Source organism: Vipera ursinii (genome assembly GCF_947247035.1).
Source record: "Vipera ursinii genome assembly, chromosome: 5".
Lineage (NCBI taxonomy): Eukaryota > Metazoa > Chordata > Lepidosauria > Squamata > Viperidae > Vipera > Vipera ursinii.
Genome location: NC_139518.1, coordinates 72,799,198 through 72,818,674, shown reverse-complemented (window position 1 = coordinate 72,818,674; position 19,477 = coordinate 72,799,198). Strand labels below are relative to the sequence as shown.

Sequence of the window (19,477 nt, the reverse complement as noted above, 5' to 3'; positions counted from 1 at the left end):
GTTTCCCAACCTTAGGAACTTGAAGATGTGTGGACTTCAACTCCCAGAATTCCCCAGCCAGCATAGCTGGCTGGGGAATTCTGGGAGTTGAAGTCCACGCATCTTCAAGTTCCTAAGGTTGGAAAACGCTGATCTAGTGGCCATCCGGATTTTGGCAGCCCTCGTGTATGAAAAGCAAAAGCAGGTCTCTATTAAAACCTAAGGGGAGAGGAGAAAGGAAGGCGAAGAGGAAGGCGGAAGGACAACTGATGACCTTATTGAGGTTTTACCCGCCTAGCTTAAGGAACCGCGCGCATCCCCCTCTCCCCGCTTAGAACTAGCAACCTGTCGTCCGCCTTCGCTCTAGGTGACGTCAAACAGCGCGATTCAAAAAAAAAAAAACCCACCACAACCCTCTGAATTGCGGCAGTTGCGTAACGAGAGCTCCCTCGTCTCACTCTAGCTCGGGAAGCCTCTCCTCCGCGCTTCCCTGGCAAAATACGGAGTTTTCGTAAGCGGGGGCGACTCTTTCTCCCACCACACCCGGCCCTTCTCAGTCGGCAATCTCGCCTTCAGGTCAACATGGCGGGCTCCGTTTCCGAAGCGCAGTGAAAGGGGAAAGGGTGGGGGAAGCGCGGACGGAGGAGGTCTGCCCCCGAGTCGCGGGCGAGGCAAGCCAGAGGAACCGCCGCAGTCTGGCTGTTCCAACTGACGGGTCCTCCCTCCTCGCCGGTGGGGAAGCTATGAGGGGAGGCGGCAGGAGCTCGCCGGGGCTGCTGCCGCTGCCACGTCTCGCCTCTCCCTTCGCTGTTTGGACCAGCGTGGGACTGCTTGGACCCGCGCGCTAAAATCCCCGCCACGGCCGCCTCCGCTCAGCTCCGCTCAGGGAGCGCCTAGTCAGGCCCTCCTCAGTCTGCGGAGGAGCGAGCGAGGCGCTCGAGGGAATCTCCGGCGGCGCTAGTCCTGAGGCGGTTGGGACGGAGCGCCGTCGCTCTGCTCGGGCGCTTTTGGCGGGACGGGGAAGAAGCGGCACGCGCAGATTGAAGTTCTTTCTCTCTCTCTTTGGGGGGGGGGAAGAGAGAGAGAAGGATAAGATAAGGGAGGGGGCGAAGCGTTAAAACCCCCGCTCCACAGTGGCCGCCTCCGGAGTAGCGAGGAGGTTGCCTGAGGTAACGGCGGGCGAGGGAGGCGGAGGCGAGCTGGGCAGAGCGGAGCCGAGCAAGGAGAGGATGGCAGGCAGCCCCACCAGAGCCGGCTGACGGGAAGAGAGAGAGAGACCGAGGAAGAGAGAGAGAGAGAGAAAGGAGGAACGGAGAGAGCCATGGCGCTGCCCAAGCCGCCGCCTGCCGCCGCAGCTGCTGCTGCCGCCTCGGAACTCCTGCCTGCGGTGGGCGACAAACGCCTCACGCTGGGCTGCGACGTAAAAGAAGAAAGCGCGGATCCCCCTTCGGCGGAGGCGATGAGATCCCAGCCGCCGGAAGAGGGGATGGCAGCTGAGGAGGAGGAGGAGGAGGAAGAAGAAGAAGAAGAAGAGGGGAAACTCGGAGTGGGAGAAGGCGAGGAACTGGCTCCTCGCCTGCCTGAATCGAGGTCGGCTTCTGGGGTAAGGATCGACCGCTGCTTGCCTGCTCCAGGAAGGGACCGTTAATAGGAGGCTTCCCTCTTTCGGAGATGCCGCCTTGTCCCAAGGGGACTGCATGCAAAGATACATTATTTGGTGGGGGTGGTGAGGGTGGTTTGCCCTGTTTAAGGGCAGTTGGGGTTTTCCGGATTGAAGCTAAAAGTGTCTTTATTAAACCTTACCATGAATCGAGTAAGGTTGGTGGAGCAGTGGGCTAATGCCTCCTTAAGTAATTAATTACTTTTTAATAATTTTTAATTTTTGTATCTTGTTTTTATTATGTATTGCCCTGTTCACCGCCCTGAGTCCTTTGGGAGAAGGGCGGTATACAAATTAAATTAATAATAATAATAATAATAATAATAATAATAATAATAATAATAATAAGTAACACCAGCTGCCTGCAATTAGTGCAGGTTCGCATCCCACCAGGCTCAAGGTTGACTCAGCCTTCCATCCTTCCCAGGTAGGTAAAATGAGGACCCAGATTGTTGGGGGCAATAAGCTGACTTTGTAATAATGCCGCTTGGGGGGGGGGGCGAAAGCCCTAATAAGCAGGCATATACATAGAATGAAGGCTACTGCTAAGCACATTGGTTTGTGCTTAAATTGTAAGCCTTGGACTGAGTCTTGTATAAATGGGATTAAAAAAAAACATATTCACCCATAAAGTGGCTATAATTCAGGGAGGGGAATGGGTTATTTGCCGACAAATGGACAGGGCCAAGTTGGGTCTTCTGCTTGGCAGAGAGTTCAGTTCTTAGATTTGGATCTACTGGTCTGGCCTTAGTTTTCTAGTCCCTTCAAGCTGTCATTTAGAAACTTAAGTTTCCAATCTAAGCAGAAAAGGCAAAGCAACTCAAGATGGGTTTTTTTGTTTTTTTGTTTTTTGTTTTTTTAAATTTGTGGATTAGGCTAAATTGAGTACCTTTTGTGATATTTATGTGGATTTTTATTTTTATTTTTCTCCCATGAATAAATATCAAGGAAAAGTATTCTTGGAAGGGTTGAAGCAGGAAGTAAGTTGCAGGAACAACTTCAAAAACCTAGTTGCCAAAACTGCTAAAACTGTTGGGTATTAAATTTAACGGGCTCCCTGTTTATTCCTTATGCAGAGCACACAGTGATTCCCATCACTTCTCCAGCAAACAAATGTAGTCTGATTCCGCAAGTTTATCTAAATTCATTTATAGTACCAAACTTAGAGGACTGCTATAAAAGAAATGTTTGCATAAATAACTTATAATTTATGTCTTCTTTTTGCAATCTGGTGTCTTCCAGATTTGTGAGTTGAGTACTATCATCTGCCAGTCACCATGGAGAGTATCAGGCTAGTGATAGCTCCCTAATATTATGGTGTTAAGGATCAATTTATAATATTCACATTGCTTCCTTCAGAATTAATCTAGTCCATTAACAAATCAGTGTCCTTTCTGAGCTTGCTTTTTGTTGTTTTAATGCAGAGGGCAGGAGGTTATGCAAGAGTAAGAAACTATCATATGGAACTACTGTGTGTTGCATCATGTATTAGCCTGATACCAGTAGTATATTTGTTTATGTCCCATGGGAAGATGCCTGCCTGCCATGAAAACAGCAGGGGAATTACTGTTCTTAAAAAAACGTTAAACATAGGCTGTTATTTTCCACCATAGTCACTTGTTCTGATTTCTAGCCCCCGCTTTCTCAATAAAGTCAGATAAAACAGTTCTAATAGCTGAAGGTATGCGGAATAACATTACCAAAGTACTGTTACATTTGAAACTATAGAAAGCACTTGTGATTTTTTCTGAACTACCAGGATAAAAGCAAAGAATATAAATCAGCAAATAATACAAATTTTAAAATACCTGCATTTTAAAAAATAATTTCTCCAAGTCAACCAGTCTCTTGCCCAACTACCTGCTTTCTTACAAAAGTTGCCTAGTTACAGCTACAGCACAAATAGAAAATTGGAGGAATGCATTATTAATTCCTGCCTATTTCCGCTTCCATCTAATTTATTCTGAGAAGAAGTAGGAAGTATTCAAAGTATCAGTGAGGCAACTGTTCAGCAGTACCTCAATATAAGTGTCTGCTGCTCACTGAGGCTTGGATTTAGAAATGCATTTTTCCTGCTTGCAGGATTCGCAGTGGTATTTTTGCTTGGAAAGTATCAACAAGCCACTGTCTTATTTTGAAAAGGAATAGAGCTCTGGGGTACTTTGCTTCATCTGCACAACGGCTGCTCTGACACCAAGCATCTGTGCTACCTTTCAAAAGCTATATTTCACCATAGCCAGAAAATGGTTAATAAAATTAAGGACTATAGTAAGAAATATTTGCGAAAAGCAAGCCAGGCAGTTTTCTTATAACTGATGGATGTAGGGGCAAGTTGTATATTGACACTTACCATATCAGGACAAGATAGTTACAAACACATATGCTATACATCTGTATTTAAAATACTTTAATTTAACTGATATAATTAAATTAATCTTATCATATAACTTTAATTTCTCAGCTATATTTTCTCCCTCAGATTAATGTAAATGTTTAATTTTTATGTGATTAGATTTTAAGAGTAACTTTTGCAAAAAGGAATGATGGATTAGAACTGTTTGCTTATGAATTAAACTGATAATCTACAAATCTCTATTAGTTATGATGTAGAACAGTGGTGGCAAACCTATGGCACGGGTGCCAGAGGCGGCACTCAGAGCCCTCCCTGTGGGTACCCGCGCCATACCTCAGAGGTGGCAACTGTCCCTCTTCAACCAGCCGCCCCCCCACAGGTGTCCCCACGAGCGACATTGAGGTGACCAAACCCACCTTGGCCACACCCACCCAATCTTCCATGACCTCCACAGCCACACCCACCGAGTGGGCCATGCCCACCTGGCACTCAGCGATAAATAAGTGGGTTTTAGGTTGCAGTTTGGGCACTCGGTCTCTAAAAGGTTCGCCATCACTGATGTAGAAGATCCATTGGACATTAATGACATCCCTGCCACATTTTAATGTACACTGTCTTTATTATGGTATACAAAAGAAGCAGAAAGGGAACAGAAGCCTATGTATTCAATACTATCAGATATATTAGACTTGTTCCTTTAGTACTACCATGTACTAAAGGAACAAGTCTAATATATCCTGTAGTATGGCTTCAAAAACCTAAATTTAGGGCACAAGAAAGAGAGAAACAGAAACAATGAAGGGTCGGTAATGTACAAGGAATATTGTCACAGATGGAAGGAAGAAAGGTACTTGTTACACAAAACCTGTTACTGTTTTTAAAAGACTGCATAAGCATCTCCATAATGGAAAAAATACTCATGCTATAGTGGGGGAAAGCATTCATCCTAAATCCAATGTTAAATGATTAAAAAACCTCTAATAATATGAAATGATCTGAAGTAGAGATCTTCGTTAACAATGTCGTAGTCACTCATATTCAGTTCAACACCTGAGACCTGTGTCAACTTCCCTCCGTCCAGTGCGCTCCCACAGAGAGGGCCTCCTCAGGGTGCCACTGATCAAAGAATGCCGATTGGTGACCCCCAGGGGGAGAGCGTTCTCTGTGGGCGCGCCAGACCTTTGGAACAGCTTACCGGTTGAGCTCCGGACGGCCCCCGACCTTCGCTCCTTCCGGCGCGATCTTAAAACATTCTTTTTCGAACAAGCTGGCCTGGTCTGACGGGATGGGGTTGGGTTTTTAAAATTAGTTTTTAACTTAATATGTATTGATTTTATGGGCATGATGTTTAATGGTTTTTTAATGGTTTTTTAATTTTTGTATCTGATTTTTATTGTGTATTGCCCTGTTCACCGCCCTGAGTCCTTCGGGAGAAGGGCGGTATAGAAATCAAATTATTAAATTAAATTAAATTAAATTGTGCTGAATATTACAGACATAGCATAACGGAAAAAGCCTTCAATCATCAGTAGCTTAATATGGTGCTATATTGCTAAGAACAAGTGTCCTTATAACAGATGGAAGGTGGAAAAGCATTTTGAACATGGCAACAGCTGCATGATGTATTTGCAAACTGTATTTGCCAGTTCTAACTATCACAGAAATAAAAGGGGGGGAAACTGTATATCTTAATGGCTAAATTAGTTCATGTGAGGTTGAATATTTAAAACAACTATCTTCCTTTTTTCTGGATTTGTTTGTGAGCTTCTTTCTACTTTAGGCCTGTCTCCCAGAAAAATACTCAGTTTGCTGTCTGGAAAGGCAGCAGAGGAAGCAGATCACCAGTTATTCTTTCATCAAATACTGAACATCCTCAGATGAACTAATATTTCTAACTAATACTGATCCAATTATGCTGTGTTTAGAAAATTCTTGAATTTAAAAGTGTAGACAAAAGTATAGATTTTCTGATTTCTGTCTTTTTCTTATTTTATATTACTTTTTGTTAAGTTTATGTTCCTTGTTAAAACTTTTAGTAACGTTAAAATATAATTCATGTTGAGATAATACGGTTGACTTATAACTAATTCATTGACAAAGTTAGATGCACCATTTCAGTATCAAAATCAAATATCAGAGACTAATATAAACCAATAAACCTAAAATACACGTAAGAAAGAACATTCTTTGAATGTGGTCAATCTAAAATTCTAAGGGCCAGCTTTGAAAAGACATGAAGTCCAGTTCATGTGAGATATTTGTTACACTACATTATCTATTTTTTCCATATTCTTTTGGTAGTCACTATTGATATAGCTGAAACAGATGCAGAATTACATATGTGGTATTTCATTTACAGTTCTTGCTTCAGTATCATGGGATTTGAACAATTTCAGATAGATGCTTATCACCATACAAGCACATTTGATTAGAACACTTTCTAGTTAGTAAACTATAGGCCAGATCTAAGAGACTGGAATGGGAGGTTTATTCTAAATCATTGTTATTCCAGCACTCCTTCAGGGAATTTAGAGGTATCCAGTATGAAAAATGGGTGAAAGAAAGGGGTCCCATCAAAGCTGATAGTACTGTTCCATCATTAACATTATGAAGAATGTTAAGCTCTGTTTTCATAAGAAAGCCAGGTGATTTCATTTAGAGAATGTTAAGTTTGAAGGAAAATGTGCCTATTGGTGGCCCCTGACCTCCGTACCTTCCGTCGCGACTTAAAAACTTTTTTGTTCCAGCAGGCTGGCCTGGCATGATAGCGTTAATTGGGGTCCCAGTTTGTGTTCATTAGTGTTTCTTATTATTTTATTGTTCGGTCTGTATACCTTCCCTTCCTCTGTACACCGCCCCGAGTCCCTCGGGAGAAGGGCGGTTTATAAAAACTAATAAATAAATAAATAAATAAAATAAATAAATAAAGATAATAAATTAGCAGACAGAAATGTTTCCTTTTCACCACAGCAGGGAAATGTCTTTTGATAGGAATGCAATTAACAGTTTTGACAGGGTTGTTCTATTTACAAAGTATGCCAAAATGCACCTAGCAGAGATGATGGCAAGAATAAGGCCAGACTGATCAGAATAATAGATATTACCATGGCAATGATAATGGTAATAATGATAATGCAACATCTTCAAACCTATCCCGACATTTTTAAACATATGAAAGATTCCAGGTTAACCTTCCCTCCAATAGTAAAAAAGGAAAGAGAGGGATTAATTTCCTCTATGAGCCTATTCCCTGCCTTATTTAAAAGAAAATAGTCTTTTATCAATATCAACACAGAAACTAATAGTGTATTTGCTAACAACCATTTGTTTAATGTTGGTTCAAAGTTATGATGGCATTGAAAATAGTAACTTAACGATCTGTCCTCAAATTTATGACTTGTACCACCTCCAGAGCTACATAATTAAAATTTGGGCTCTCATTTAGACCAGTTCTCACACCGTGGTCAAATCTTGATTTTCCCAGCTGACTTCTGACAAGTAAAGTCAGTGGGGGAAGGTGGATTCACTTAATGACCATGGTAAAAAAATTTGTAAAATCAGCTATGGTTGTATGATGACTTGCTTAACAATTGCTTAGTGATCAAAGATCTGGTTCCAACTGTGGTTGTAAGTCAGGCATGTCAAACTCCTGGCCCACGGGCTAGATGCGTCATGTCGAAACCGCGTCTACCCCATTGCTGGTAATGGGGAAAAAGTCGTGATACGTCGCGGAATGTCACCTGATGTCGCGCTTTTGACATGCCTGTTGTAAGTCAAGGACTACCTGTATTGGGCAGACATCTTATTTAAATGCCATCAGTTTGTTTAATTGCATATTTCAATTCTTAGGCTGCTTTTCATTTTGCAAATCATATATCAAATACATAAAACTGAAGTCAGTACTGACTTCTTTAGTAAATGCTCAGAAATTTATTTATAACATGAGATGTGACAATCAATTTTAATATAGGTGTATTGAAATACTCATCCATACTAAATTTATTTTCTTGAATGGTTTGGGTAGAATTATCAAAAGCAGAAACTATAAAAATGTGTGAAAATTACAACTATGTTAAATAAATGCTTCAGCATATCCAGGGAGAGGAACAGATGGAGATTCAAGAACACAATGATATTTTGGTAACAAGCGTCAGTGCTTATAAAACATATTAAACAAATATAGAAAAAGGAAGTATTGCATCTCCTTTATTTCAAATAATTTTTAAAATTCTAAAAATGGAAAAAATATTCACTCTGCTACCTTGGCATTCTGCAAGTGGGCGTCCTAACTTAAACTGAAATAGGATACATGTAGTCCTCAATGTCCATTATGGTGGTAAGTCATTGCAGACATAAAGGGGGACAGCCCGAGACTGATCTGATTTTACAACCTTTTTGTGGCAGTCATTAAATGAACACCATGGTCATAAAAAATGACCTTCTGGTGATAAAGCAAACTTTGTAGTCATAAAGCAAGTCCATTGTTCACTAAGGGTCATTTTTGCCCAAAACTGCAAAACGTTCTTGGAAAAAATGTTGTAAAACCTGGTCCTGTAAATGCTGGATGCTGCAAACAACTATAAATGCAGGACAAATGCCAAGAGTCTGTAACCTGACTGCTGGAGGGGGCGCAACTTTTGGAACTTCAGAACCGTGTAATAAGTAGCCCAGGAGAGATTCAACATAACTTCAAATGGTCACTAACCAACTGTAAGTGGAGGATTACCTGTAGGCTTGTATGTGAGCACAGAAAAATGTGGAGTGTTGTACCTATAGTAAACTAGTTATCTGTGAATCTAAGATTTAAGTTCTCTAAGGGCAAATTTCTAGACTTTACTGCTGTTAATTCTTTAAGACAGAGTTCCCCAAACTTTCTGGCTTGGCGGCCTGGAAGGAAAGGGAGCAGCAGGGAAATGTGTACACACGCGGCTGGCACACGTGTGCGCAAATGGGTGCATGCACACTGGTGGTGCTAGCCGGTGGGCACATGCACAAAGTGGGCCGCACGCACCCATGGTACACTGATGCCCGTGTGCATGCACAAATGGGCTGTGTGCACCCATGGCACGCACACTGGCATCCGCATGCATGCGCAAACAGGCTGCTGGCACCCATGGCACGCTGGCGGCAGCGCTAGCATCCCCACGCATGCACACATGGGACCGCTAGTACCTGCACGGCAATGCTACCGCAAGTGGGGCCGGGCTCACCAGCTATTCCCAGAGACCATAGGTTGGGGAGCCCTGCTTTAAGATATTCTGTAATACTTGCCAAATCTGGGGACAATAAAGATAATCAAAGTTTTAGTGGCTTAACAGTTGAAATTGTCCATACTGTAACTAGAAAAAACAAAAGGTGTTATATATGTTAAAAGTTTAGATGAATGTTATAAAACGGGTTTAATGTTTTTATAATGTGGGTTTTTGTGCTGCAAAAGTCTGCATTTTATTTTATTTTATTTTTATATCTATATCTGTGGAATGCAGACATACTGCTTTTAATCATTTTAACTTATCATTTGCGATAGAAAATAGTGCTTCCTTGCTCTAGGAATTTATGTCTTCCTAGGGTGAGGTCAATGAATCTTCTATTTCAATTATTTTTTATTTTTTTATTTTAATCCCATTTATATCCTGCCCTTCTCCAAAGACTCAGGGCGGCTTACAATTTTAAAGCACAAATCAAATGTGCTTAGCAATAGCCTTCATTCTATGTATATGCCTGCTTATTAGAGCTTTTGCCCCCCCCCAAGCGGCATTATTACAAAGTCAGCTTATTGCCCCCAACAATCTGGGTCCTCATTTTACCTATGGCAATGTTTTTTAATTATGTAATTTAGTAATTATGGCAATGTTCAGAGTATATTAGGAATTTTCAAAGTTTTTCAGGATGTAGAAGCCAGAACTCCTGAATAGAAGGCAAAGCTCTAGTGATTAGTTGTGTTTAAGTGACATTTTAGATTCTCTTAGATTTTCATGGATTCCTAGAGTTCCATATATAGTAAAGTTTGAAAACTCCTGTGTTAAGAGTATCCCAATGACTTCATATTACATTAAACCATGTAATGTCTTATGTTTTGGCTAAGTATGTCACATGATCATTATAGTGAGTTTTGCCCCATGTCATGACATTTCTTGCCACAGTTGTTAAATGAATCACTGCAGTTGTTAAGTTAGTAACACAGTTGTTACGTTAATCTGGTTTCCCCATTGATTTTGCTTGTCAGAAGGTCAGAAAAGGTCACATGACCCTGGAGCAGTATAACTGTCATAATTACATGCCAGTTGCCAAGTGTTTGAATTTTGATCACATGACCATGGGGATGCTGCAATTGTTGTGAGTGTGAAAAATGGTCATAAGTCAACCACAAGTCATTGTAACTTTGAATGGTCGCTAAATGAAGGGGTCTAATTTGAGGACTATCTATACAGGAATGTAAGGCACTATAGGTAGTCCACAACTTACAGCTGGTCATTTAGCAAGCATTCAAAGTTATGCTAGACCCGAAAAAGATGACTAATGTCCTAGATTCAAAGTTCCAATGTTGGGCCCCCTCACATGAGTGAACTTCAGGTGCTCTGCAGTACATTTGCTGTGTCCCATGATTACATGATCATGTTTTACAATGGTTTTGCCCAAACCCAATACTTTCTTCTGGGTTTTGGCAACACCACACAAACAATTGGTTCACTTAATGGCCATGGTGATTCACCTAATAACCACAAAAAGGTTATAAAATCGTATGGGTTGTCACTGCACGTTTTTTTTTGTTCGTCAGAAAAGTTCATTTCTAACTGTACATTTCCCCTGTTCTCTGCACCTGTTGTGATAACTTATCTGGTAACCATAGTGAATCCCATATGACTAGCTATGTTATGGTTTCAGTCTGTTTAGTGCGCATGTCTAGAAGAAGTTCCCAGAGTTATTATCTGTATTGTTTTTCTTCACTTTGCTGTTACTGTCTGTTATGTTAGGATGAAGCTAGCTAGCTCTGTATAATATATATTTAGTTTTTATATTTTTGTAAGTAAAAGGTATTTAGTAAGATTATGCGTCGTGTTTTTCTTGCCTTCCTGCATGCACATCATGCATTCTCTGAAGCACGGTCCGTCGCCCTCTACAAAGGTGATTTTTACCTTGACATTTTGGTATCGAGGATGGTTTGATTTATGACCGACCTGTTTTGCAACATACAGCAGCAATGGGCAAGTTCCATTACAGCCATATGTTGAGGACTACCCCTATGCATATTACTACCTCACCCCGTTTGCCCATCACACCGTTCTTGTGAAATAGTTAGGGCTGAGAGAGAGTGATTGCCAAAAGTCCTCCCCCAATGAGCTTCCATGACTGAGAGTAGACCAGAACCTGGGTTTCTTCTTCAACCCAGCATCTTAACCATTAGCCTTTACTAACTGAAAATTATCATTTAGGTATTTAGTGAACTGAGCTTCTATGATTAGTACCTGCGTACCACAAGTTTAAATGACTTGTTGCTTGGATAGGTTCCAATTATGCATATCTTATCCATGCTCCCTACCCCTATTTCCTTCTCCCTTCCCCTATCCGCTTGGGTTATTAAAAACATCCTCCACTTCTGTCAGATCATAACTGAGGTGGTTTCAAAGTGTTTTACTGCACATTCAAAATTGGTACCTCATTGTCCCCCACCTTTCTGCTTTTATCTCTAATGCTATAATTTTAGTTCCCATTCAAGCTGTTTTTAAAATCTGAATAGCATTTAGTATTAAAAATATATTGTTCATTCATAATTACTCCACCTTTCCCTCCCACACTTTAGCTTCTGTCATTTCTTTAGAGATAACAGTGCACAAACAGAGCATTATGGACTCCTCTAATGCTTTTAAAGAAATGTACATTTTTAGCACATGGAATGTACTGGGTGTTTTTTTTTAATTCAAAACCAACATTTATTAAGGCATGGTTTCTTTTTGGAATATTCACATATCTTTTTCTGGCATATCTAACCTTCAGATAGCTTACTGCTTATACCCTATCGATTTTCACATTTTCTTGATACATGAACTTCAGCATTACCAGATCTCATTGCCAAAAATCCAGGCAATCTTGTATAGTCTTGGCAGCAATCTAGCCATCATCTGGATTTTCGCAGTCCATAGCCGGTGACTGAAATGTACCTAAAATTATTTCAAATTTGAAAATGTTCATTTCCATTTTAATTTGGGGGAGGAGAGAAAATGTAAATCAAGGGCTTGCTTCTATTTCATTACCTATAAATAAATATTATGCATACAAAGGCCACTATATTCTTTTTGAAGACAAATCTACAGTTTCCCATGGAAATCTGATTCAGTCTGCAGTCACCCATTCTCTGGAGGGGAAAGGCACAAACAATTAAAATTTTTGCTTTCCAAAAATTATTGGTTTTTTATTTTTAATTGTCCATAACAAATATTTATTATAATGATATGAGGCAAAAAGGAGCTTTTTTGTGTGAAAAAACTGGCCTTGAACAGAGGAAAGAGCCTGTGGCATACTGGTTAAGGTACTAGACTAGCACAGGAAGAGTCAGGTTCAAGCCGTTCTCAGCCACAGAAGCCTACTTAATGTCTTTGGGCCAGTTATTCTCAATCCAATCCTGCATCATAGGAACATTGTTGTCAAAATAAGGAGAGGTCTTGATGTAAATGGCCTTAAGCTCCTGGAGGAAAGACCGGTATAACTGTTAACAAAACATTAATTCAACTATTGCAACTTGGAAATATTAATATCTGTCTGAATTGTTTCAATTTTATCCAGCTCTGAAAAACAAATTTTAACATTTAAAAGATTTTCCCCCCCCCATACTTAAAGTGGGGCTATGTAAAGAGCTTTACAACTAGATTTCCAGCTCAAAAAATATCAAAGAGGGTGGCGGATAGTTTGAATACCAGAACGTGATAAATACTGCCAAACGTCATAGAAATTGGCGCAAGAAATATATTCCCTACTTTCTATATTACTTAAGTATCTACAGTTTTCTATATTTTATTTTTATTTATTTTATTTTATTGCATTTATATACCGCCCTTTCCCTGAGGACTCAGGGCGGTTTACAGGGAGTTAAAAATCAACCATACAAAAGTTAAAACCAATTTAAAAAATATTAAATCAACCCTGTACTATTAAAAACCCCAGTTAAAATAAATTTCTCCTTTTTGCACCAAAAGAATGTGACATGCAACAAAGCTAGACTGTATGAGTTAGTGAACTGTATCAAATACAGTATGCTTGGAAATATGCTTAGAAATATTTTTATGTCACTGTTTTCCTTTTTAGTATAGCATCTGCTTACCATGCCCAACAATCCTTTGTCCATGGAGTTTGAATGCAATTACCATCTATCATTTTCCTTAATTCCACAACACACACACACACACAAAAACTCACCAACAGGACTAAAAGATTGGAGATCAGGAGTACTGCTTACACAAATGGGAAGGAAGGAAGGAAGGAAGGAAGGAAGGAAGGAGTGGCGTAGCGTGGGGGGTGTAGGGGGGGCCGGCCGCACCGGGCGCAACATCTGGGGGGGCGCACTCGCAGCTCTCTGCCCCTGCCTGGCTCACTCTCTTTCACTGCAGTGCTGGCTGTGCGAATCTGATCCGAGCCGCCGGGTCGCCGCCCACTGTGGAGGGGGGGGGTGTAAATTACTTGGCTTGCCCCGGGTGCTGACAACCCACGCTACGCCACAGGAAGGAAGGAAGGAAGGAAGGAAGGAAGGAAGATGGGAAGAATGGATAGCCCATTGACTTTGCTTGTCAGAAGGTTGCAAAAGATGATCTTCTGACCCCAGGATACTGCAACCATCATAAATATGAGTTAGTTGCCAAGCATTTGCATTTTGATCACATGAACATGGGGATGCTACAACAGTCATAAATATGAAAAATGATCATAAGTCACATTTTTCAATGCTGTTGTAACTTTGAATCGTCACTAAACAAACTATTGTAAGCTGAGGACTACCTGTATGGTGTTCCCTATGATGGAATCCAAATGACTGTTCTGCATATTCTGTAAAGAAATGAAGGGAACATGGCATGGGAAATGAGAGAAGTGGAAAATTGGATAAATTTATTGATGGATGTTTGAGTTAGAAAGTGGGTGAAAATAATAAAGTATATTCTTACAGTCTTTCTGTTCACCCTTCACAGTTTTAGCATCTATTCAAAAGGCTGTGGACAGCAACCTATTACAACAGTTGTTCCATTATTTTTCCTATCAAACCAGTATATGAAACACGTTGCTTAAAAATTTATACATCTCTTTGGCAGGTAGTGAGTTACTCTGCCTTTCCATCATTCATAATTTCATTCAGTGGGATTTATATGCCACTCCAATCCAGGAAGTCTTCTAGCAGCTTATATTTATTTCTTAGAATAATAGAATTAAAATTAGTCTTCTCCCCACCCCATTTCATGTTAACTTTGAAATAGATTTCATCATGCATTTTATGTCAAGTTTTGGATTTATGCCAAGTAACAACAGCCCTAGCTCCACATTCATTTTGAAATCAAACAACATTAAATATGTAGCACTGGCTTACATATTTAAATTCTCGTTTATCAGTGAAATATAGATTTTCTGTATTGCATTCCAAGTTGTATTGTTTTTAAATATGGAAAATAGTTCCTTTTTTCTAAACCATTACCACTGTGTTGCTAATAAGAAAAAGTAATGTTCTATGAACTGGAATCTTGTCAAAATAATTGTCAAGCACTTTGTTTATTTTTCCTAATTTCAGGGAGTGGAGAGAGGACACAAAAATGATATTTCTCCTTTCAGCAATTTCATTTCAACTATCAGCCAAAAGAAAGAAGATTCTGTAAATGAAAATTCACCTGAACAATTAGTTATTACTGATATTAAAAATGGTGAGAGAATAAAATATTTAATTATTTAGTCATTTCTAGCTGAAGGTGATTCTTGGTATTTGAAGATGTTATTTGTGTTATAACAATGCTTTCAGTACTTTTTGTATAACTGTCTTTGTGTGAAGTATTAATGTGACACAGCACAGTAAGAAACAACCTTCTAGTAAGTATAATTATAACAGCTCAGTAGGGATTGTAGGATGCAATAACTGGAATGAATTTTAACACAGATGGTATTCAGTTTGCACATGTAAGTTAATGAATAGTAATAATAGTAACCTGCCACCTGCTTAATTAGGTTTTCAAACAGTATTTGTTCTTCCAAAGGTTTTATAAGACTTTGATTGCAAAAAATATTTTTTAATTGTTAGTATGTTTAGGAAAGTCTTTTTAAAATTACATATAAGAATAACTGCAGTTGAATCTGTCTTTATAAACAGAAGAATTATGAATGAATAAGCAAACAGATGAGAATATGCAAAATGTTGGAACTTAGTAGTATGGTAATTATTTTACAGCACATTTACAAAGTGGTTTCAGAGTCTTATCCTTCACAAACCCACATTTAAAGGATTTAACATTTTAATAAATAGGAACTTTAGCTGCACAGGCTAAATGGGTAAAGCAAAATGTAATAATCAAAGCAAGTATGAAAGAGCAGAGTTGCATCACGAGATTTACAAACATATATGGATGCCTACGCTTAACTGCAGAATAAAAATTATCTGAATGCTATATTTGATGTTGACTATTTGGGCCTTTCTATACATACTCCATACACAAATTCAAATTGCCTCTGATAAGACCACAAACTTAAAATAAAATGAATTCTCTCAGAATCTCTTGAGGGATGTAGGAGAAAAAAGTGCCTTAAATTTTATTACAAGTTACAGGTAATTTAAATATTTTATATGAACTTATCACAAAGTAAAGGGCTGCAATTAAACATACAATTTTCCTATTTGTAAAGAGAATTGGAGAAAAAGTTGAGTTATCACCACACAAAATCCACTTTTTAAAGATAGCTGTCCTCCAATCATCTTGCATTTTACCATTTTTCCAGGTACATTAGCTGTTTTCATCAGTAATGCATAGAAATCAAATCATCAGAGTTAGCAGTTACAGGTAGTCTTCAATTTATGACCATTTGTTTAACAACAGTTCAAAGTTACGATGTCCTTGGAAAAAGTGACTTATGGCATATATTCACATTTATGACCCTCACATTATCCCCATATCACATGATCATAATTCAGGCATCTGGCAACTGGCTTGCATTTATGACCTGTTGCAGCATTCTACAGTGTTGTGATTGTGATTTGCAGCCTTTTTTGTTGATTTCAGGGGGGGGAGAACGCTCATTGGGGAATCTGGATTTGCTTAACAACATAAAATTGGGTTTGACTCAAATTAAAACCACAACATCTTATGACAGAAATTCCTGCCCCAGTTACAGCTATGAATCAAGGATTACCTGTACAGACTCTACTTTGCTATAAATGGGTTTTTACATTATATATGCACGTAATATTTATTTTTCTTAACCAATCTCCACCTTTTTACAGTCTTTCATTTAACAGTACAAAGGAGTCTAGAAATCCGAGTTATATCTCGAGACCATACAATTGATAAGCACTGAAAATTTATTAACTAGCTTGGAAAGGAACATGTGATTGATACCTGTCTAGCATTTGCCATCTTATAATGTCATTTTCTGGAATTATTGGAGCTAATAATGCTTTTAACAATCAGATTGCATATTTAAAGTAGAGTTATATAGTTTTCTCATTCTTGGGTGGCACAGGTGGAAATGAGCATCTCACTATGCTTACAGATGCTTCTAGATTGAAAGGATTAGCCAGCTATAAGCTGTTGTTCAGGAGATGCCTGAATGTGCTAACAGCACACATTCTTCAAAGAGGTTCCTTTCATGAGGGCTATAGGATTATATTTTAAATGTTATGTTGCATATTATGCCTTATTATAATTGTGATGCTTCTGACACAAATAAACATTCTTGGGTGTTAATAAGAGATTTCACTCATTCCACTTTTATGTCAAAATGTATTATTTCCAGTGTGGAATTCTGCAGTTATATTGAAATACAGTTTGATCAATATGATCATATATTTGTTAGCTGAGCAGCCTGTATTTACGGGATCATTAAATCAGATTTAGCATTCATTTGCAATTCTTGTATCTCTCTTGAGTTATTTCCTAAAGCTTTTGTTTTATAATCTTTAAAATCTGAAAGGTGTGTTCCATATGATACCTGAATTAGAAGAACTTTTATTTTTATTCCTTGAAAAGATGACATGATCGAAACTGGACTCAGCTTGATCTCAAATTCTACAGAAATTAAATTTTCCTGACTTTTGAATACTATAAGGAATTATGACTGGAAGTAGTTGCATATTATTGCTCTCTTCTAGTTCTTATTTACCTGTAAATAATTCAATTAAAGAAAGGGATGCGGTGGCTCAGTGGGTTAGGACGCTGAGCTTGTCAATCAGAAGGTCTGCAGTTTGGTGGGTCGAATCCCAAGTGCCGCGTAGCAGAGTGAGCACCTGTTACTCCTCCCAGCTTCTGCCAACCTAGCAGTTCGAAAGCACGTAAAAAATGCAAGTAGAAAAATAGGGACCACTACAGTGGGAAGGTAACAGCGTTCCGTGCGCCTTTGGTGTCTAGTCATGCCGGCCACATGAACACGGAGATATCCTCGGACAAGCGCTGGCTCTTCGGCTTTGAAACGGGGATGAGCACCGGCCCCTAGAGTTGAAATCGACTAGCATGCATGTGTGGGGGAACCTTTACCTTTTACCTTTAATTCAATGAAATGATCTCTAGATAATTGAGCACTAAATCCTATTGCCTTATGTAAGAGGTGAACCTTTTAGCGATGCCAATAGAAAAATTATTAGAACATTTATAAGATTATTTGTGAATATATTATTTTAATTCAATGGTATTATTCTTATAATATTTTTTTAACTCTGAAAATATATTTATATGAAATGTTTATTATGAAAAGATACTGGTTCTCTTCCCCAGCAGAGTTCTAGACCCATTTCAGAGAAGTTCTGAAATGAAAGAGAGTTATGAGGTAGCTTAGAGGCTAGAAGGAGCAACATCATTTCTTAAATATCTTTCCAGGGTCTCTCAGAAGTAAATTTCATAACTCCTTTTCTGTCAGTGCTACTTCAAATTCAATCTGAGTGTATAAAAATTATATATTTTATGTCTTCTAAAATATGTGATTAGTTCTTAGGATAATCTAGTTTTAGTCTTAAGTAAGAATTCCAACTGAAAATAAATATTTTAATCATATTTACTCAAGATCGCACTAGTTTAGATAGGTATTTACTTGAGTATTGTAATGCTGATTTATTTATTTTTTTCATCTTTTTCTCTTTTATTTTTAAATTAGCAAAAGAAAAGTCCCTTGGCCTTGGTGTTAGGCAAAAACACCGTACCTCAGTGGATATACTTCCGGTGGAGATGAAAGTTTCAATCCCACTGGAACCCTCCTGTCTCACCCAAACAAAAACTATGAAAGAATTTTGGTAAGTAGTGTTGTCACTTATTTGATGTACAACTAAGTTCAACTTATCAATGTTTGCTCTGCTTAAGGTTATTGTTAGTAACAATAGATAAATTACATTAATTTCTGTAATAATTGGTCTATTACTCACAAAGTCCGCACTAAGTAATAGTAACAATTTGTTACTATTACATAGCGCAGACTTTGTGAGTAATAGACCAATTATTACAGAAATTACTGTAATTTATCTTCACTTTAAAATATTACATGAAATTTCTGACTAAACTAGTGCTTACTTTTTCACTTAGGCATAGAGGGTTTTTTAAATACTGTACATATTCATACAGGCTTATGCTAAAGAAATATGTTGGAAAGTCATTTTTTCTCAAGGCTGAATATATCTAGTTCCAGTTTCCTCTTCTTCTTCTTAACTTCTGCATCTACTTTGTTTTCTCTGAATCTTTTATAAAAACAAATGCCCAGAAACTCAAAATAAGGACTCACCAATACAGAATGCTGTACAGCAGCAATCCACCAACCTTTCCAGGTTGGTAGCGGGGGGAGGGGGGAACTGAGGGAAGAGGGATAGTTTTGTGTGAGGGGCAGGAGTGCGCGTGTGTGTGGTGTGTACATACCAGGCACAAGCGCAAGTGGGGCTGCGAGCACTGGTGACCACAGCTCACACTAGTGGGGCTGCACATACCAGCACCTGCCACTTGCATGAGTGGGGCCACAAGCGCTGGCACCCGCCATGAGTGGGACTGCAACCCACCACTCATGTGGCCCAGTTGCATGGCTGGCTCAGGAATTCTGGGAGTTGAAGTCCATGAGTCATAAAAGAGCTAAGGTTGCCTAACCCTGCACTAGACCGAATTGGCTTTCTGTGGTTTGCAAACTAGTCTTCTGTTGATACAATCAAAATTACATCCCCCTTTAGTAATCACGTTGGGCTGCTAACTCATATTCCGCAGTGTGATCATCTGTTGTTCCCATGTGGATATATTGAGTAATGTCTTCACAGTTATTTAATCTCATCCCTCAAGATAGTA

The 19,477-nt window shown here is 39.1% G+C and overlaps 1 protein-coding gene across 1 annotated transcript in view; it reads left to right on the top strand.

Annotated features, from left to right (window-relative positions):
• Nucleotides 1-757: 757 nt before the first annotated feature.
• The window catches only part of HECTD2 (HECT domain E3 ubiquitin protein ligase 2), a 54,951-nt gene continuing 36,231 nt past the window's right edge, over nucleotides 758-19,477 (top strand). The window contains exons 1-3 of the mRNA XM_083364131.1: nucleotides 758-1,582; nucleotides 14,758-14,887; nucleotides 18,315-18,450. Coding sequence (XP_083220257.1) covers nucleotides 1,301-1,582; nucleotides 14,758-14,887; nucleotides 18,315-18,450 — 548 coding nt within the window. The 5' untranslated portion in view covers nucleotides 758-1,300. The remainder of the gene's footprint in view (nucleotides 1,583-14,757; nucleotides 14,888-18,314; nucleotides 18,451-19,477) is intronic.